This window comes from Pagrus pagrus (genome assembly GCF_965226575.1).
Source record: "Pagrus pagrus genome assembly, chromosome: 14".
Classification (NCBI taxonomy): Eukaryota; Metazoa; Chordata; class Actinopteri; order Spariformes; family Sparidae; genus Pagrus; species Pagrus pagrus.
Genome location: NC_140198.1, coordinates 9,848,906 through 9,871,586, shown reverse-complemented (window position 1 = coordinate 9,871,586; position 22,681 = coordinate 9,848,906). Strand labels below are relative to the sequence as shown.

The window sequence follows — 22,681 nt, the reverse complement described above, 5'->3', positions numbered from 1 at the left end:
AGCTGGTAATTTCTCCCATTTAGTGGCCTCAGCAGGCCACTAAATTGAAGCGAGTTGTTGCATCTTAATTTCCAACTACTAGTTATAACTCTTTTTTTCCCAGCAATTTCTATAATTTCAGCAGATCAGCCCAACTTTAGAACAATTTTCCTACAGAGTCAGTGTTTTTTATTTAATTGGTGGTTAGTCACCACAAATTGCCAACAAAAACAACTTCATCGTAAAGAATCAAGTGACTAATCTCCCAATTTAAAAGTTTCACTGTGGCCTCATATACAAAATATCAACACAATGTGAATGAATAACAGTTTTGACATTATGATGTCTGTGTATTGTGTTGCAGAGATATCTACTGAAATGCTAACACTCCTTTGGTTCCCGAGCTCACAGTCCTGCACAGCTACAGTTACAGTTAGCAACAATCAGCGCTTACAGGTGGCCAGTTCTTACATGATGCGCCTTTAAGCAGCAACAACTAACTTCAGAAACTAGTTGGAAATTGAAATGACATGAGGGGCGTAAGTTAATCAGAAAGCAGCTGGAAGTTTCCTGGAAATGTATTGAAGAAATGAAGAAATAGTCATTGTAGGTTATTGCGGTAATTTGGGGGTAATTTCAAATATGTTGCTTGGTACTTCCTACCTACTTTCCATGAAATTTCTGAGCCTGTAAAATGAACTGTTACCAAATCCTACAATGAGCAAAGCCTCAAAAGCCTGTGGGTCTCACTGCACAGTGGTAGTTACATACAAAGTGGAAGAGAGGAATATACTGTATATATACATAATCTGGCTTTATTGAACATATTAATATACAATCCTGTGGGCAAAGTGAGTATGGGTTCATTTATTAACAGGGGACAAAAAGACCTGAATATGCAAAATAACGTTTCCTGTCGCAATAAAAACTGGCCATTCTCATGACGATGAAAACTAAAGGAGAGCAATGTGTACAAGGAGCAAATGTGGAGAAACTAAAAACCGCGAAAAATACAAAAGTCGTGGTCTGTCAAACCAAATGTTAGTCGATGCAGTGCGGCTGATCGTCAAGCAGGGTCATACAGTTGGAATACAAATAGCAACCTACAGAAATACTTAATCATATTCACAAAATATACACATACATAACAATGTAGAGCATTCATCGTCTTCTAAAGTGTGCCCACAATTTTCTTGGCAAAAAAAAAAGAAAAAGAAAAATGACAGTATAGAAATGAAAGTAAAAGAGGATTAACGCTGGCTAAATGAAAGAATCAATAAAGCCCATGCCTGTGGGATGAAACGAAATGTCTAAAGGGCGGTTAATGGCCGCGGTCACCATAGCAATAGAATTCTATATTCTATGGAGTTCGCAACCTTCTACATTCAACAACCCTAACAAGCACATAAAGGGTCGGAGGTCATGCAAGTGCGGTGGTGCGATGGAGCTGAGCAGCTAGGCTGGGGTCAGAGGACAGATCAATTGAGTCACTGATAAAAGCAAAACCAGCTCAGTCATATATATAAAAAAAATAAATAGCACGCACACTCACGCACGCACAGACACACACACACACACACACACATTCATGCTGCATGTCTGACTGAAGTTGATTTTTGCAGAAACACACTCAGTCACTGCTGGAGGTGGGAGGTCGTTGGTGTTCGGAGGCTCCACTGGGGTTGAGCCAGCAGTTCTGTAGCGGTCTGAGTTCACTGGCAGTCAGGTTCTCCCACAATGGAGCCTGACACGCAGGGCAATAAGGGCTGAGATGCCCCGTCTCATCATCCTCTGCCTCGAAGACAGAGGGGAGGAGGGTGGTGAATGGAGACGAGAGAGAGAGAGAGGGGAGGATACAAAGACAGTTCATACAGTCTGACACCGCTGTTCTTTCAGTCCTCTGGTGTACACGTGAAAGAAACATGCAACAACAGGCCTCAGAATGAACAACTCCCTGGCGTTCCATAATTGACAACACTATAGGTCACAGTTACACATCATTTCAATGTCAACTCAGGGAAGATTTAAAGTACACCTATGGGTCCAAATCTAGCAGATTGTCATGCCAGAGGCTGGAGTTTGCACCCTGTCAAAGACCTGCAGTTAAAGTTTTATGTTTTAGTAGCCTAACTCTAACCATACCTCATAGTTGCCATGCACACAATAAAGCGACAATTTAAAATCCTTGGCACTGGATGTAATCCGAGGTTCTGCAGAATTGTCCGATATTGGTGTCCTTGTCTGGCGATAGAGTTGCTTGTTCGCAAGTTCATGAAAACGTTCAGACTTCAGAATACGGTTCGAAGCGATGGACCCCAAACCCGGGGCAGGGGTCCCACCGGAGTCTATATTGCATTTTTTATTGCGTTGCATATTGTGTTACTCTTGAAAAACTATGTTTTTGATGCAAAGTTTTAGTCATGCATTATTTATTTCACATGTCAGTGTTGCTGAACTGAGCTCTAACATGCTGGTCTGTTCACAAATCAAAGTGCTCATAAGACAATACACATAATCACAACAAATGAAACGTAAGTTTGAAAAGAACCAGGAAATCACGTTGCTTCTTGTCTAACTTATAAAGATATGAGACTCTGCATGTGCAAGACTGAGTAAAAGAACCAGGGGGCAGATTACACCAGTTGTTCAGCTGTTTCGACATGATGTTTGTGTGGGAAAAAATCAAATATTAACCAAACAGCCAGGGGAAGTGTACTGTTTTTAAGACTACTAACCTTTTGCTGCAGTGTGCAGGTTTTCTCATTTGAAAAGGTGCCTGTGTTAACAAGAGACACCTTTAATGAGAGCATCCTCCTGGATGATGGATGTCGCGAGGAAGCAAACACACAGCAGCTTATATATAGAAACCACATGGCTTTAGCATGTTACCCTCTCCACTTAATTGGAAACGGTGTATAATCATATGCAAATCCTCACAAGTGGATTATTAATGAATGTGTTTTGGCATTTGGGATAATTGATGATGATGGGTTTAGGTTTCTATTTTTCGCTGCTTTCCTAATGGTAACCAGAAGCCAGGACTGTCATCTCAATAAATAATTGGCAAGCAGAGCAGGAATCCTTTAACTTCAATTAAAATGAGTACAATAAATAGAAACAATAAAAAAAAGAAAACGATAACAATGTCAGCGTATAAAGACCTAAATCTTCTCCAGGGGAAATACAGGTCATTGCCAGGATACATAAAGACCTCAGTGTGTGAGATGCTAACGAGTACATATGCATTAATATTGGCTGCATGTTTTCTTTCATTTCATTATATGAATGTCTGACGTGAGACTTGCACACTTTGCATCCATTGTGTTTACATTCATATTGCACTTAACTGTGTTGCAGGTCATGAATTTTGCAGCTGAAACTAATTACTCAGGATTATATTAAATATCTGGCTAAATTAAAGGTGCACTATGTAGTTTTTGGGGAATACATGTTATACAGAAGAGAAAGACAAACAAACAAACAAACTCAAGACTGAATAAACCAAAAAAATAAACTGACCTTAAAAGACAGTTTCAATGTTTAATTTTGTTTATATTTGGCGGACCCTGCCACCTTTCTAGCTTCAAACAGTGTTCTGGGCATTATTTTCCTCTGAAAACAGCTTTTTTATTCAGTTAAGGAAAAAAATGAATTATTACCTCCTGAATATTGAAAATATTAAAATCCTGAGTTTGATTTTCTTCTCCAAAAAACTACATAGTGCCCCTTTAAACTTTGCTTTCCTGACAATTTTGCACTGTGTCTGTGACTTTTCCAAAAAGTGGTACCAGATGGATCACAGCTTTGGGCTAAAACAAGTTATTTTATGATACTCATTAAATCATGCACTGACGTTTTTTACATTTGTCAAGAGGAAATCTAGGGCGTATAATCCCGTCACTGTGAAAATCGTGAAAAAACCTCAAGTGTAAGTAAGTGAGTGGTATGTGTCTGTATTTTGCTCTGTATTCGCATGTGCACGTTTCTCCATCCGCTTGTGCATGTGACAGCAAATCTTCAACCAGGCAAATGTATCTGTGGAACACGCCATGAAAAAAACCCTTTGAAGATTTCGCTTCACATCCTTTGTACTCCATCAGCGGAGGGAAATTAAGCCAATGAACCAAAAAATGTTGTTGCAAATGAGTGTCGTGGGGGGAAAAAAAAATTTAAAAAATGAAGAGCTGTGAGTGAAAGAGTTCCTGCGAGTCAGTCAGACTGGATCCAGTCAGGACAACGGGTACGCCCGTTCCCTGAAGTGTGTTCAAAGTATCGGGGAATGGCTCATTTCAAACACACATGCGAGGTCGCTCCCATGTGTGGAAATGCATGCATACAGAGGAGTACAACAAAGAAGTGGCTCTGCCTCTGGGGTCTGCAGCCTAGCTAGCTTAGCTGACACATCTTGGCCTTCCACTTGGGCAGGGAATACAGGACCAACACTGAAAACGTGTCTTAGCTTGTACTGTTTTTTTTTTTTTTTTTGTTTTTTTTTGAACATTGGGGAAGAGAAATAAAGAAATGAAAGAGACAGAGAGATATAATACCTGTTTGAAATGGTTCCAGAGCCTAGGGCCCACAAGCTGTGAGCTCCTGGGTCAAGTTGGCAATAGAAGGTGGTTCATCTGCTCTCAACACACTCACTTTCCAAGGGAGTACTTAAAAAGAAATACAATGCACTGAGGCGGCATAAAAGAGTGCTTGGCAAACGTCTGTCATCTATTTATTGTGTATATATATCTTAGTGTGTGAGTATGGAAGTGTGTGATTTTCGTGATTTCCAGGAAGACGAACTCTTGGCTTAGACGGTGTCCCTGAAAGACAGAAAAAAGAGGAATGAAGGTAAAATTAGTGACAAAATGTCAGCTGTGCACACTGTGTGTGCTAAAGAGAGACGAGGAGAGAAAGAAGGGCACTCTGGTACGCTGCCTTCGAGTAAATGAAGGTTTTCTCTGCGAATTACGGATGTGATATTTAATCATATTCAAACATAAAGATATATGCATACAGACACCTACACACACACCTACTCCATTTCACATCCGTCCACATCTGCCTGCACACACGCAGCACATTGGTATGATGTAACTGCGTACTCCGGCTCAGTCTTTCTGTGAAGGCTGGCATCCATTCCAGGCTGAATTCAAAATTTGAAATTATTCAGTCCCTCGCTGCCAAAGTTGTTCACAAAGACCTTGTGAAACTCGTCTGGGAACCTCTGCCAGGTGTAGTTCACACCTCCACCTCCTCCGCCTGACGTGTTAAAGCAGGAGACACTTTCGACAGCAACGAGAGCCATTTTCAGCCAGAGAACTTACATGGCTGCTGGCAAAAAAAAGAGAAGAACGCCAGCTTTCTGTGTGTTTTTGGTTTGGTACATAGGTGAAGAGGCGTTTTGGCTCATGTGCTTTAAAGAGCTAACATGCGGCTAAAATTCCTTTTAATTCAATTGATTTTCAAATTTAAACAATTTTTTTTTAAATGTGTACAGTATCCAAATGTTCTGTATGTTTCAGTGTGCATCATTTTTTCCTTAAGATAAGCCTTATGTCCCAGGTGAACAATGTTGCACTGAATATACGCACTAAATGGCGCTAAATTAAAATGAAGCAGTTGACAGATATATACACATGTATGATTTGGACTCAGCAGGATAATATGTAGCCTGGCCATACACTGGATATTTAGATACATTTACAATACTGTTACATAATATGAATTACATTGTGTTGGATTTAAATAAACCTTATTTAATACAACTGTGTATGTCTTATTGTCCGTGTGCGTTGTACAATGGCAAGGCAAATTTCAGAAGAAGGTGACTGATGCCTATAAATGTCTCAACAGCCTGCCAGTGCAAACAAACACATGATGGGAAGAGGTTCAGTCTACATTGACTGCAGTCCAAAACAGCAGAAATCTTACACCTGCTAAATATTTTCCCTAAAAGTGTGGGAAGCACCAACACATGAAATCTGATGGAGCTGACCGGTCTTTATTTTAAGAGTTTGAATCAGCGAACCAAAGCTATTTTTCAGTTTGATGCTGCTACACGTAAGTGTTAACACATGGTGTTACAAAATGTATATGAAAATAACTATGTTTAGGCTATATACACTACACAATATATATCTCAATCGAGGACGTCACTTTATGTTGAAAGGTGGTGGGGACATAAGGGCTCAGTCAAAAAAAACCAACTCTTTTATAAATGTCTTCAACCTATGCAATTTAAGGCATAAGCAAAAATGAGGATATTGTATTAGGGTCAAAGTATATGGGAGGAAAAAAAATGGATAACATTTACATTAACGCTTCTTGGTGCAACCTTTTCTTTTGGCACATTTTCAACTAATAATGCTTTTTATAAAGTCATGGGACAAAATCGGTCATTCCATATGACACCTATGATCTCCTCAAAAGAACTTCATAAATGCTCATTTTTGACCAAATACCAAAATATTGATAGCGTGACAACATCGTGGAGATGACTATTGGTACTGTCACAAAACCAAAACCAAACAGCCTGGTGAGTTCAAAAAATGACATCACTGTTATTCAGCCTTTAAAACCCACGTAAGACAGCACTTATGCAATATTACGATGTCCAAAATCTAATAAAAAAGTGCATATATATATATATATATATGTATATATGTATATACATATAGTGCATATATATATATATATATATATATATATATATATATATATATATATATGGAATATTATAACAATTTTGAAGAGCAGTTGCCAGTTAATCAGAAAAAGTAATTCCTGTGACCATTATGTAATGTTTCCTTACTCCCATAACCTCTATGTACTTGCCAATCTAGACTTTCAATTATCACCACTAAATACTTAGCCATTATTTTTGTCAATAAAAATGGGTCATGCAACCGCTGACAGACAGTAGCTCTTACGGAGCCTGAACTTGTGACCTCATGGTGACTGGACCATTTCTCTTTAGACGGGGCTGCCCTGCTACATTTAATGTGTTTGCTCAAGTAAACAAATGGCCAATATGCTTCCATACAGTCCGTAAAGGAGACTGACAAGACATTTGTACGGCCCTACAGAGACAAGATTCTTTGCTCTGAAATGGCTAGATGATTAATGCTGAGTGGATGAGGTAGAGAGGCACCACTCTGCTCAGCTTGTTGGGCTGTCCTGTCTTATCAAAGGGGAGGCAGAGCACAGGCAGTTCACCACTGGAGAGAGAGAGATGGAGAGAGAGAGAGAGAGAGGGAGAGACGGGGGAGGGGGTAGCAGAGAGAGGGTGAGAGAGTGACTGTGAGATAAAGTGAGAAATTGAGAAAGCAATTGAGTGTGAGAGATAGTAGGAGAGAGAGACAGAGCATGTATATGTGAGGCGAACGCCGGGGACAAAGAGCAGTCCTCTTGTGTGATAACAATTTATCTCTCCGCGAGGATTTGTAAATGTTCACATTCCTACGCTCCACAGACGTCCATGTAAACACAGGTAGATGTGTGAGGAATGCATTCGCGCAAACTAGGTGACAAAAGGCGGATGTAGCAATTCCCTCGTGGCCGCAGAGAGAAATATGATAGATAGGGGATCTCTGTTTATATCGGTCTTTTCACTCGCTGTCTGAGTGGCCTGTAATTGAATGATCATTACGCCAAAGTTATGGCTACGGCCCCGCAGTCGAAAACAGGAATTGAGTTAGAAACAGCATTTAGTGGTTTTGATTTATGAGCAACAATGGGGGAGTTGTTTTTCAAGCCTGGCACTCTGATGGGCAATAAAGAGGAGCAGGGCTTATCACCTGCTGTACCCACTCTGACACACATACAGCAGTCAGCCTGCCAGCCAGCCAGCCAGCAACCAGTCACCCAACCAGCTGGGGCCCTTCATGGGAGGAAGTGTTTTCAGCAAATTTGTTTCCTTCATGTCTCACCCTGAATGGCGCTATTCATTAAAATAGCCTCCAGTCGGTAGGCACTGCTGCCATGGCACATTTATACACTTGTTCGCCTGTATCCTCACAGAAGTAGACACACGCACACGCACAAATCCACCTGCGCACACACTCACACAAACAGAGTTTTCTTCTGGTTCAGCTCATCTTTGCAGGAGGACCCTCTATAATAAAAGCAATGCCACAAAGAGAGAAAAGGGTCTGTTGCATGCAATACAATCTGCTTTCAGTGATGGCCACTGGAGCTGTATTTTTATTTCTCTGGAGTGAAAAGGACTGCCTGCTTTTTTATTTAATGGATGTGGTATTTTTGATAAAGGTGGATCTACCTTTGAATGAAGGGGTCACTAGTGTGGGTGGTGCTGCATAGAAAATAGCAATGAAATATAAAGTGTTAATTGTGGCAGTGCGAGGCATTGTACAAATGGGCTTCAGCTGTGGTCCACATCACTGAGCAGGAATGCTACAGTGGATCAGTTCTGACTCAACGTTCGGCCTTAATCGCACTTGTTACTCTCATCTTAACTCTTATTTATACTTAACCACTCATGCGCATCTCCAATAGCCAGATCTCAAATCTGATGGCAATGCATTTTGGTTTTACCAGGCAATATGCAAGTCAGGGCTGTGGTAATGCTTCAAGGCTGGTTTTGCAGCCCAGACGCCAGGATATAATGTTAGCAGTTAGCATTTCTGCAAGCCACAGACATGTCCAAGTTCGTATGTGTCATCAGCTCTGTACCATATTGACATTTGTATCAAGCGTCCCATATCACATTCACATGACATGTTTATCACCTGACTTTCACATCAGGAGGTGGAATGGATGGTGGTGGCGTTACAAGGGCACAACCCAGATAGCAAAATTGTTACGGCCTGGCCCACATACCTGAGGGTGTCTGGTACAATTTTGCTACCGGAGAGTCTGCGTTTCGGCACTTGCAAGGGTGACACCACTGGATATTTTTAAGGAGATCGGGGGACATCTGCCACTTTATATGTGATTGGAAGAACACTGGCAGTCTGGTCAGTAAAGGTTAAAGGCGTTATTCATAACATACAGCCACTAAATGTGGCGTTCCATCTCCCGCCTTTCATTGTACTCACGCCAACACAGTGATTAACCATTTTGAATGAATCATTTTGGACCTGACAAGCATGCTCAAATTATGAATAATTAATTGTATAATTATTAATTATTAATTCAAAATTATAATAATGTTTTAAAGGAAAAGATATTTTTATTCTGCACCTCTGTGGATGTTTTATTATTTTTTAATTTTGTGTCTGCATAAAAATGTTGACAATATGACCTTGAACATTTATTTATTTATTTTGTGGTAGTCCCGTTGGCAAGATGCAGGCGCCAAGAGGAAATTCTTTGCCAAAAAAGAAATTCAACTTTATCAACTGATATATCCAATATATAAAATATCAACACAGCAACAAGGACACAGACTTGGTTGCTGGAGTCTTTGGCTTGTTGGTCGGCAGCCATTTGAGTTAAAATAACCCAACTGTAAATTCTTCCACACCATCTGCAGCAACCGCGTTTTGTGCCAGTACAGTGAGAATAACAGTGATGTAACCACAATCAATCACAGTGACAACCTGTGGTTGTGCATGCTCTTTGCACTGGCTGGTCAACTACAGGCTCCAACACCACTGGGATTTCCAGCTATCAGCCCTGGGGCAATGTGTGTGGTATCTCCTTTTTTTTTTCTTTTTAATGCACTTGTTCAGTCAGACTCTTGCAAGTATTCCATACACAGAACTACAAATTTAATTGCTATATCACTATAATGTTATTTCTAATTTCTAATTGGTGCTGATTCCCAGTGCCTAAAGGGAACCACTCTGCTGTTTTCTTACAAGAAGTTTGTCAGAATATGCCTTCTCACTTACAGTCCCTATCAATTAATAGAAACAGTTAAGCAAGTGTCACTAAGAGCGTTAGTCACACAGAGCTATCCCGATGCCTGCCAACACTGTCATGTCATCTGACTTGTCTCAGCTCGGGCTGCAGGGCTTTTCCCTTTTTAGAGAAAGAGCAAGGCAGGGAATGAAAGGAGCTGAACCCACACAGTTTTAAAGCCCCGGAGTCACGAAGCGCATCGATAGTGTGCACATAAATGCACAACCAGGCATATGCATCTGTTTAGAGCATATGGTCGGGACAAATCAAACAGAGAAACTTGCATGCAACCATGCATCATAAACAGAGCACTCTCCTTCAACCAGCATAACCCTCAGCGCTCTGTCAGAGTGTCAAACCCCACAGGATCCGTTGAGGTGATGTACGAGAGCAAAATGCATCTCTTGATGTCATCAAAACACTGAGGCCTGATTTTATTCTTTGACAGACATACTGCTTCCGCAGTAACGATGCCAAGACTGCTGTTGTTCATATCTGCTATCAGTAACAGCTGTGAGTGAGTCATATACATGTCTCAGTTTATCATGTAGCTGCGTTTAAGAGGCATGACATTAACGTGCCTCTGAGACTCCACAATTCACCTTGACAACTACAGTAGCTATGTTGTTTGCTGATTCAAGTCTCATTCGCTGTCGGCTTACTGTGTTCAGCAGCGTTGATAGCTTCTTATTTAAATCCACTATCTAGAAATCTTATGCTGTTGAAGAACTACAACGCAAACATTCAACTGAGATCTTCGAAGCTCATGTCGTTGGCTGAGATTGCAGAAACACTACAGATTTGTGTGGGAGCCTAATAAGCATACAATATGAGATGGTAAGGAAATGTGTCTCAGGTAAAAACAACAGGTGTAGTTGACTTGCCGTTGTGCACTTTGATTTTCCCTGGAACTTTCTCTAAACAGGTTAATAGCCTGTCCTCGCTAAAAACTGAGACTCGATAGTTTTGTACATTTCCCTTTGCTTTTCAACGTAGCACTGTTGGTCCTGACTGAATTATATTGTGAAATACTTGATGAATTGTCAGTAATTTGGTTTATGACCAAATAGCTGCAAAAATGTCACCCTCAGCTATCTACTGTGTTTAGTGCAGATTAGCATACATATTATGTTGCTAGCATGCTTAAGTAAGATGGTGGTACACTGAAAATTACCTATACCTACAAATTACTTTGCAGCACTGGTGGACTCCGAAGTCTGCCACTGCTTTGCTGATTCAAACCTCTTTATTCAGTCCCATTCAGTTCAGTTTAAAGATTTGTAGTCACTGACCACTGAGTTCATTCAGTTTCTTTCCCAAGCGAATGGTTGCATCACTGTTTAATTAAACTTTAGTGCTCACATTATTATGTTCAACAGCAAGTGAACGCATCACTGTTCATACAGCCTGACGTTCTGACTGTTCTCATTTCAGAGGGGCTGTCCAGAAGACAGCATTGTGGGCTCTGGCGCTTTGGTAGTAATCAACTACTGGGGATTGGGGGTTGAGTGTGAGTCTTGAAGGACTTGAAGCCAGACATTGTGCTCTGTGATGGACAACGTTCCGCTACAATGAAACTAGCCTATAACGGCAATGTACACTAAACATGGTTAATAGCTCAGCAGCCAATTATATATGTGTGAGCTGTCAGATTGTAATTGTTTCTGTTGCTTTCACAGTCTTTTAATAAGCTTTTAACGAGGAAATCACCTGCTGTGAATCATGGCTGAGCTGACAACAGCACTCTCAGTCACCAGTGAGTGGAGCCCCACTGCTAAAAGCTACTGATTACAGTATGTCAGACACTATGGTAATTCAGTGAAGTCGAATCACTTTGAAAAAGATGTGTTCATGAACACCTTTACATTCATCTAAAAGCACCACTGTGATTGAGTGCAGCTTTACGCCAATTTGTTATATACTGATGTAATTTTTGGCTGATAAATTAAACTTTTTTTTTTCCTACTGCCACTCAGATACACACTAGAAGTGGATTTGCAATTTTCTTGCCATCATTTAGGCCATAGTTCACTGTGTATGGAAAGCACAGACACCTACAGGCTGTGAGCACTGCAGCCCGTTGGCACTGTGGAGTGCGAGACACATTGCAAAACATTGAATGACAAATACTGAGCCTGCCAGTGATGCCTGGTGGTCCTGTCTTGCAATTATAACTCAACTACTGTATCAAGCCTGTGACCACTCTGCTGACACATTTAGAAAAGCCATATGGTAAATAATCAGAGCTGAAAGTGTAAGAGCTTTGTGTGGCTGCTGAATTATATATGGGCTCTCAGGCTGGCAAAGAAAAAAACATATAATAGAGCCAGATACATTTTGCACCCATACTACCCACACACACACACACATACTCATATAATAGACCGTTGGGCTCGGGAGTACACACACAGTACATTATAGACTCCAAGTGCAACTGATATACAGTGTGATGTGGCCTTTTTTCACCTTAAAGTACTTGGGAACAAACTGCAATATCACACAGCAATAACCTACAGCATATTGTTATGATTATAATACTAAATAATGAGAAACAAGCGGCCAACTTTAACAAGTTTGATGAACTCACACAGCACCAACTCTGTGAGCAGACAAAGAAAACTGTGTCGGCAAAATTTGGGAAACTTTCACTTATTCATTATTATTATTCATTCAAGCAGCCCATTAAAATCTCTTTCTGGAACATTTAAAGTAAAAAATAGGCCATCCAGTGGCCCGTCTTTTATTCATTTTTAAACTAGTTACTCTTATGAAACATTTTGCTCACAGGATTTAGGAGATTAAAGAGGTGGAAAGTCTGGCCATGTTTTATTATTTACTTACTGATTGGCTGTCTTAAACTTGTTCTCGTTTCTGATGTGAATGTGTGGATTATAACCAACACATTTTAAGGTCCAGTGTGTAAGATTTAGGGGGATATTCGGGAGCAGAAATAAAATATAATACTCATAACTATGTTTGCATCGGTGCATAATGACCTGCGAATCGTTGTATTTTTGTTACCTTAGAAATAGCCTTTAATATCTACAGAGGGAATGGGTCGTCTTCCACAGAGTCTGCCTTTCTACAGTAAACAAACCAAAAACTGTCTCTAAAGAAGGCCCTTGTGCTTAGCAGCCACAGTAGAGCAGCTTTAGGCGAGGGGTGTTCAGTATGTTGCAATCTGCAACCTCACCACTAGATGCTACTAAATCCCCACACACCGGAGCTTTCAATATACACACAAGTGCAGAACTTCTAACTAACATATTATATTCAATATAAAGATTAGTTTTAACAACCATGCCATCTGTTCACCTGGACATCTCCATCGTGTCCTTGGTGAGATAGACGATCCAGTAGACCAGGTTGAAGGCGCCAAACGAAAGGGGGAACAGGATGCGGGAGTATTTGTCGATGATGCTGGTGCCAGTCAGAACGTTGTTGGCCGGTACAGCTGAACCCTGCTGCAGGAAGGCTTGGGCGTTGACAGGTGGGTTGGGAAATGTTTTTGGAGGGCGGTCAAACAACGGGGCAGAGTTCATCCTCTTCTTCAGCACACTACTGGCATCCACCTTGGAGAGGCAAAGAGGAAATATATAGAATCCGTAAGAGGAAATTCATATTAAAGAGAATACTTTATGATGGAATATGAGGGTATTAATAATTAAACTGTCGCTGTGGATATCTTATGTGCTAAGAATGTAAATAGAAACTGGTTGTGTATGAAAAAGGGTGACGTGTTATAACATCGGAGGTATCTAATAACATCAACAAATTACAAACATAAAAATCAGGCAAAACAAAAGAAAATAATCAAGACAAATACATCCTGATGTTGTTGCCATATTTGCGCAGCTGTGAGTTGATCTGTGCATGTGAGGAATGTGTTTGTCTGCCCAGAATACCAATGAGTACCACAGTAATTAAGCCCAACAATGGAAATCAATGATGTTTTGTTTCTGATTTGATGTGATTTCAATCAACCCGTCGCATGAAGATTGATGCAGTTGTGGGAAGCAAACAAAACATATTAAACAAAAGAGTCTCACAGTGTATTGACACATGGTTATCGCTATGCCTCATCAACTTTCAGTAAACCAGTGTGATCTCAGCACATGCTCCCTGCTCCAATAGTTGTAAATCAGCTACTGTACGTGCGCGGAGAGAACGGGAGAGTACATCTGGGAAATGGGTCAAGGAACACCTTGTTGCCTGAAGGTAGAGTCAAAGAGTGAGTGAGAGACTGAAAGAGACAGCTCTCCCTTTAGAGAGCAGTATACGTTCGTGTATCAACCTAAAGTACCATATGGAACAGTCACTTCTTGACGGATCCAGGTCGTCTTGATATACCTGAGAGAGGGTACTTTGAATTATTACGGAAATAACCATTATCTTATAAGGACAAACAATGTGTACCTGTTTTGTCTTACATTATTAACAGTCAATTTAATTTAAATAGCCCAAGATCACAAATATAACCATTTTTAAAAACCTATTCTAAATCATTCACTGAAACAAGTTTGGGATCTTTAAAAACAAATCATACTTTTCAGAATAATGACAATGTTCACTACAGTGCAGAGTTTGAATAGTTGCTCTCAAGTTTTAGTTCATTGATCAGACCAGCTTCTAGCTGTATTTGGTTCACAGTGGATGGGTTTTTTTTTTCAGACTATAGTCTTGCAGCAAAAACTGTACTTGTGAGATTTGGGCTGGATTTGTGAGGCTACCGGATTACATGCTCCTCTACAGGTCGAGAAACTATTAAACTGTTACAATCCTCTGGCTGAAGAGAACCCATCCAAAAATGCATGATGGCCAATCCCAAAATAGGACTAGATTGATCCCTGAGTTATTTCTTTCCACAAAACTTGACATAGTTGCAGATACAAGGGCTTCACCAAACTTTACACGTACAAAATGTTTATTAAAGGATGGAATTATGCTGTAGACATGTAACAGTCGTGCCCCATCTCTCCCCATTGATTTTGTATTGCATCAAGGTACCACCTTGTCAGACCCGGCTGCTAGAAAACAAGAGAGAAATGCCCAAAAGCTCCTATGTGGTGGGACGCACTCACAACTATGGGCGCACTTCCAGGGCTTCCAGGAGCCAGCATTTTCCATGGTAACATGCTAATCCTCGTTCTCATAGAGCAATTGGTTCATTCATGAAGATTTAGGTTAGTGACTTTGTTGAGGGAAAATTACAAATATTATTTTTGCTTAGCCCACTTAGCAAGCAATTAGACGTGAGGCATCAACAGGAAGACTTGGGGAACTGTGGGATACTGAAAATCAGTATGCCTACTTTTGCAGCAAACATTTTGTCAACTAACAAAGTAAGTAGCTATGTATTGGTCTTGTATTGGTATTGTAGTATTTTTAAAGTGGGTGCTAGTGCCACAGTAAAGAAAGGTAAGTATATTAACAGCCAAGTATGAAATTAGCATAGGATATTATCTTAGGTATGCCGCTCAGTGACATCATATGTCATCAACAAATGAAACAAACAACTCACCATAAACTCTTGAAATATGAAGTTTTCTACAATAATATGCTACTAATTAAAAAATCTGCTTACAGACAATACGTCTAACAAGTCACAGAACAATGGATAGAACAGAATCGGGGAAACATCCTCACATGGCTGCCACATTGTAATACTGCTACTACTAACCTGTCTTATAGTAACCTGCACTACTATTAACAGCCACTAGGAGGCTTCAACCAAACATGCAGGATCCGCATTGAGTCCAGAACAAACTAACTAACAAACTAACTAAGCGATGCAACATCTTGCAGTAGCCACTTTTCCCCTCTGGTAGACACAGGGTGCTACAATAATCCTCGGACATGCTGATTTGTAATGTTTTAGCTAGCTGCAGGCATTTGGTTAGCGTTTCCGCTCTTGATCATATTCTGGCACCAACTGTTTTCCCCCTCGAGTGGACGTGATTTTTAGTGTATGACGCATTGCGCTCTGTCTCGATTCAACACCGTGGATTTGATTGAATTGAGTCATCCCGTCAATCCAATTCTGTAGGATGGTCTGACGTCAGGAGCATGACCACGGGAATGTCTAACAGAAATAAGGATTCAAATAGAGTGCATTTTTCCTTATCTTGACTGAAGGTCTACAGATACAGACTCATTCTCTTTTGTCTGAAACAAAAGCAGAAAACCTTTCTTCTTGAGTGGTAAACCATAAAGCTGTGATCAATGGTATCCCTAAAGCATAAGATGATCCTTTACTGTGGTATAGTACTGATTGTTGCCAAGTTGTGGCAAAGAGACTAGGAGAGAGGGAAAAGAAAGAAGGATGCTGCACTATGATCAATTTTTTTTTTAATAAAACTCTTCAATTCTCTTCAGGCTTTATTGGTGTGAGTCATTTTGTTAGGGCTCTGCAATCTACATTAAAAAAGTAGGGCGAAAACAGAACTGGGTGCTGTGAAAGGTATGTGGCGTAGAAGAAGAAAGGGATCAAAAACAACAGATCAGGATTTGTGAAACCCTATAGCAACATGACATGTGGGGAGGGGACGGGCTGTGAGAGGGTCCAGGTCATCTGACAGCGGGTCATCCTGAGGTTAAGCTTACTCATCGCTCAATTACATTGTGTCCCTCTATCTGTAAATTAGGTATGCTGTCCCTGTTGAGTCACTGCTCAGGGTCAATTTGTGATTGGTTAGCTTTGCCCAAACAGGAAATTGCTCTTCAAGTTCTATTTGTACGAAATAGCTGGTATCCAAAACTGAAACAACACCAGCATGTGAGTTCAGCTACCTATCACTATAATACTTCCTTTTAAGGTAAAAGATCATAGAGTGAGTAGATGTTTGCGTGCATGGCCTGAGCGGAGTGTGCATGCCAGTACTGTACTTTGATGCAGCTGATCCGATACACAAGCTATTTTTGATAATGACAAAAGGCTTGCTTGGCTTCTTCCTGGTCAAATCCCAGAGGGATCAGCTCCTCCTCTCTTTATCTACTGGTCTAGATTTCAACAGGCACACTTTGACACAGGGAGGATAAGCATTGACTGATGGATATATGGATATCTTTGGGCGTGGGCACTCATGTGTGGGGGTGGGTGGAAGCTACATTTAAGTGTGTTCCATAGTGTATGTGTAGGTGTGTGTGTGTGTATGTGTGTGTGAAATAAGGTTACTCTGTATGGCAGCGAGCGCATGGTGGTTTATCTATGTGGGTGTTGAGTGGGTGTTAATACACTTGTGGGCGATTATTAGGAAGTAGTGGAGATGGATATTTTCATGTTAATGTACTTTCTATATTAATGCATATGAAGCATGGCAGTCCTGTGTTTATCAGCGATGACGGCTCTTCTTTTCTGGCTTAGGTTTGAAATTAGTGAGTATAAAAACTGATATGATTTGAGGTTAAACATCCAAAATACACAGATTATATTATCAGTTTGTGTATCTGTGTCATTTCTCAAATTCTTTTCAAATTTTCAGTTTTATCTTTTATCGCTGTGCTTATGCTCTGGTTAGGTTTAGGCGCAAAAACCTTCTGGGTCGGGTGAGGAAAAGATTTCGGATTTGCTTAAAATATCCTGTGTGAGATGTCCTGACTTCCTGTTTCTTTGTCACCACAAACCCGGCTGGAGATGTGCCAACTTCCTGTCAGAAATCTCCCGTTTTCTACACCACAATCATGGCTTTAAATGTCCCAAGGTCTCATCAAAACCACTCATTTTTGTCACCACAGACAAGACTGGAGCCGTCCCGGCTTCTCGTCAGCAATATCACTTTTTCTCGCCACAAACACGGCTGAAGATGTGCCGACTTCCTGTCAAAAATGTTGTTTTTTGTCACCAAGAATACAGCTAGAAACTGTCCCGAGGTCTCCATAAAATATCAAGTGTGTCACACGTAGAAATGTTGAAACATAGTCTCGAGCTGTGGTCACTGGCTTGGCAACCTCCTCACCTGTAACGCCACCACCACTTGCTCAACCTCCTTATATGAAAGTCAGATCATAAATATGTAATGTGAACGTGGAATAAAATGTTTTGTGTCATTATGATGAGTAGCCTATGAAACGCACAAATGTGAGCACATCAGTGGTTTGCAAGAGACATTAACTGAACATTTCATCCTGACGACTGGGCTGTGCAAGAATACAAGGTGAACCAGTTAAGAGATGAAATGAAGCTGACATGTGAAAACAAAGACTACCTGATCACCCGCTGGAAATAAAATGTCATTTTATTTGTATTTTATTAGATTGTATGCCAGTACAACATCCTCTAAGGTGCCTCGTGGCCACATCACAAATTACCAGTCGTACTCTGCGTCATGCCTGAGGTTTCTTCCCTTCTTTCTACCTCTGTTGAAAGGTTTTTCTTGAGAGGTAGTTGTTCCTTACTCGAATTGAGGGTATGAGGACAGAGGGTGCCCCCTGAGCCATTGTTACTTTTGGGCTCTCTAAATAAAATTGAATAGACTTGACGTGACTAACAGGAATCTCGACTCCCTGACTTCTGATTCTGACAGAGCATTCTCTCCCACCACTTTAAGTCCACACTCTAACTTGTAGTCTGGTATAATATTAGCCACTAGCCTGCTATGTGACTTGGTCCAGAGGGAAATATGAAGAAAAGTGAGAAGGCTTTCAGAAAACGCTAATAACAACTCAGCCCCATTTGTTAACGTGGCGAGTGATTCAGTCATAGAGTGCTCGTCACGCAAAGCTCCGGGGAAAAGTCAAAACATTTCCCAAATGTCTTCGCTTTATCCGGAATGATAACATGGTCGCCGTGGGCAAAACGAACATCCAAGTCCAACATTTCCACAGAGCGAGCCACTCAGTTAAGTCATGCCAAAATGTTGGATTCAAACAATGTTGTTGCATCATTCTGGGCTGCCAGATGGCAGCACGAGATAAGGAAAATACCTTTTTTGGTAACATTTTATAATAACCACAATTAATGAATGGTAAATGTATTGCTGATAAAACTCTTGATAATAGTTATTTCACTGTGATTAAACAATGAAATTCTTTTTAAACCATTTATTAAGTGATTGTTACTGTTTAATAAATACAGTGCAGTTTATCTATGCACATTATTTGGATGGCCATTTTAGTATTGAGTTAATTGTTTGCAACTGCTAACAAATAACTAAAGTTGAATTAACTTTAAATGAATGGTGCTTAATATAAAGTGTCACCTTCATTTTTCTACCAAGGATTTCATGTTTTATTCATTTTATAAAACAGGATTTCTACAGTGTTCAACAAGCTCATTTCAATATTTTTTTTTTCATGGTCATACCGGTAAAAGAAGTATTTCATTATTTACTTTTAAGTAAATAACTGTCCAGCCATTAATCACAATAATTGCTCGTACTGTAATTAATTAGTTAAAGGGTCCTCAACCCTGATTAGCAGCAGAAAATTTATGTTTTTTTGTGTGTGAAAACTGACACTGAAAATGTAGCCAGCAGTAGTTAGAAAAACAAATATTAATAATGATAATTGTAATATAACGTTTTGATGGAACCCCTAAGGTTTTCACAGGGAAATATGTTAGTACTAAGTTCATGAATGAGGCTACTCACAGCAACATGAACAGTCTTTACACACTAATACGGTTATAGAGAGATAGATAATTCAAAGACATGTATAGAAAGTAATTATGCCCTCTTTGATTAGCATTTCCGTTTTTATTTGTGTCAAGCACTCAAATGAGAACACACGTAGCCTCTTATATAATCGCACTTTTTTGCTGATTGCAGAAGTCAGTAATGCCAATATGAAGAGCAAGTTAGCCATAAAACACAAAGAAGAAGGTGGCAAAGAGAGCCGACGCCAAACTGGCATTTATCTCAATGATCAGGGGTGTGTATGATCTCTCTTAGTTCCACATTATTACACCGATCCATTGTACAGTTGGTAGTCGTGGGCCTCATGGACACACAAAATCAAAACTGTCCCTGATCAGAATGTCCCTTCACCCAATCCTGTGATTGCCGGCACCTGTGGCCGGGCCTATAAATAAAGGTCCCTTCTTTGTCTCTCTCTCTCTCTCTCTCTCTCTCTCTCTCCTCTCCCTTTTTTTTCTCCTCCCACGACTGTTTTATTTTCTGTTAATTTCCTGCACCACATACTGCACCACCTACTCACACACGCCACTGACGATGCGCGCAGCACCCTTCACACACACCGATAAACACCCCCTTCCCCTTTGTGTTTACAGTTGTACATTTGATTCATTAAACGCGCCATTTATCTTAGGCTGTTGTGATTCCTGTTACCTGACAGTCATAACAGGTCGTAGTGTTTTAAATCGTGACTGGTAGATGGCTATTTCTATTCCCAATGATACACCATTGTTTTTTTCTTCCCTTTCCTCAGTGTAATGAAGAGTCTTCCCTCCTACATATTTGTTGAAAGCAGTCATTTTCCATGATGCATCCCTCCCACTCTCTCTTTCTCTCAGTGTAACTCTCGCTCATGCACACACACACACACACACACATGCACAAAAACAAACCACGCTGGCCCCTCACATCCATCTCTCCATCTTTGCTCCATAGAAATGGACTGGGCCAGCTTTCTCAGCCCCCTCTCCGCTTCATTGTGGTGGCTGCCCTCCTTCTTGTGTGCCCGCAGTGATCTGCTGGATATTCCCTTAATCTATGGCTCTTACATAATCTGCAGCAACATCGTCCACAGAGCCACCGCCTGTCTCCTCGCGTCACTCTCTGTGGTTATCACATAGTTACAGGGCAGAATAGAGGACCGGGGTGAGAGGGATGGATGGATGGATGATAGATGTACAGTAGATGGATGGATGAGTAAGACATTGTATAGATGAGTGAACTGTATTGATGCCGGAGATTACATGTATGCATCCACCGCACACTGTACTGCCTGTGTGTGTAGTTGAGTGTGCGCTGCAGATTATGTGTGGACGAGTGTCCTTGTGTGGGACTGTGTGGACAAGCGTGGATAAAGTGGAGATTGTGGTGTTTTCAGTGTGTACTGTACATGTGGACATGCAGCACTGAGATTCAGAGAGGCAAAGCAGGAATGGTCAAGAGAGTTGTGTGTGTGTGCACGAGGGAGGGAGGCAGAGACTGTGTGGCAAGAGAGAATAGAAGGCTCACATGAAGAGCGCAGCGGGGGTCCGGAGAAGAAGCAGAAAATCAGGGATAATGCTACGTTTTGGTGCGTGTGTGTGTGTGTGTGTGTGTGTACTTGAGGAGATGGGAGAGAGATTTTGTTGGCAGACCATCAGCAAAAAGGAAAGTAGCAAAAAGGACACATGGGTGGTGAAAGAATGTAAGCAAAGCAGAACCAAACACAATTTCATACAACGCTCTCATACAGTAGAAGCAGCTGGCCGTGACATTCACCGCACTGACCAGTACGCACAACCTGATATCACCGTGTTGGGATCGTTCCTGGAACAACATAATAAACATTGCTCCAGGACCGTCATTGCAACTGACCAATCACAGTTTTGTGAAGTCATAGCTTTGTGACTCGGGATAAAGTCCATAAAAATGGGAGGAGTTAGTCTTTCAAATACGTGATTAATGTGGTTTGGGTCAAACTAAACCTAAACCTAACCGAACAGTCGGAAAATCTTGCAAAAATAATAAGTGAGCAGTGCAGCAATATGTTTTGGACAGAACATGAAGCCCGGTCTCCTGCGTGACCCCCAGTTTCCACTGGGCCAGTCTGCAATACGGTCCCTGGAGATCCCTGACTGGGCCGTTCGAGACAATGCTCGTGTTTCCACCAGCTGCGGCACTGCTAAGCAGCTTCCCAGAAGCGACTCTAATTAAACCGATGTGCCAACTCGGGCTCTACAGCACAACAAAGTCAGAAATATTAACAATAAACAAGCTTAAAACAGACAAATAACAAAACGATTTAACTACGTAGGATACTCAATCACAGTTGAAGCACAAAAAACAGGGAGAAATGATGAAATAAACACAATCTGCGCAAATCAACAACATCAGGCTGGCATGAAACGCTCCCAGTGGGATATGAAGTCGCAGCACACACACCAGATAACAAAGACGCCCGGTGGAATCAAAGGGTCAGAGTCATTACAGCTTGGTCCAGATGTTAGATGTTAGATCTTGGTCCTGGATTGACACTAATTATGACATTTCGGGAAGAACAATAGAAGAATGATGGTCCTGGAACAACAGTAATTAATGATTATGTTGTAGGAATCACACCAACACCAACAGCAATGTGAGATACACCTGACCAGTACAACCAGTAGGCCTTAGAGCCACAGACGGGTCCCATCTATTAAAACATCTGAAAAAAACGCCTTGATCAAGAGTCCAGTACACAAAGGATGAAACACAGAAAATCACAGAGCAAACTGACCGACTTTAAATCCGTCAACAGGGATATTCAACTGGCAGAATGTCTAAATAACTGAACAGAAGCTAAATCTTGACAAAGGTCAGAGAAACACTGAAACAGATTTCTTCTTTGCATGTCCAAAATCACAAACCACAACAGATTAGTATTATAAAAGCTTGGTTAAAGTTGTCCCGGGCTATATGATGAAAAATGTAATTTTCTATGTCAGCCTGGACCTGTCAAAATCCATCTGTCTCTAACAACATAACCAATGGCTCATGTGTCAATAACAGATGGAGCTTGTGACATGAACATATTTGTACAGACAAACTACAAGTACGCCATTCACAAGCTATGCAATGACGCACTTAACTTAATTTCTGTTTTCTATTTTATTTTATCACCTGTGCTTTCTTTTCCTTTATCTGCTATTTACTCTTTATGCCTTTGCGACACAGATGTGTTTAAATGACAAGCCAAT

General features: G+C 40.8%; 1 protein-coding gene across 2 annotated transcripts in view; it reads right to left on the bottom strand.

The window, feature by feature from the left end:
• Nucleotides 1-769: 769 nt before the first annotated feature.
• Nucleotides 770-22,681, bottom strand: part of gabra6b (gamma-aminobutyric acid type A receptor subunit alpha6b) — a 33,969-nt gene continuing 12,057 nt past the window's right edge. For both annotated transcript variants that reach the window (XM_084374429.1, XM_084374430.1), the window contains 2 exons: nucleotides 13,153-13,409; nucleotides 770-4,793 (listed from right to left, as the gene is read on the bottom strand). In XM_084374429.1, coding sequence (XP_084230555.1) covers nucleotides 4,781-4,793; nucleotides 13,153-13,409 — 270 coding nt within the window. In that variant the 3' untranslated portion in view covers nucleotides 770-4,780. The remainder of the gene's footprint in view (nucleotides 4,794-13,152; nucleotides 13,410-22,681) is intronic.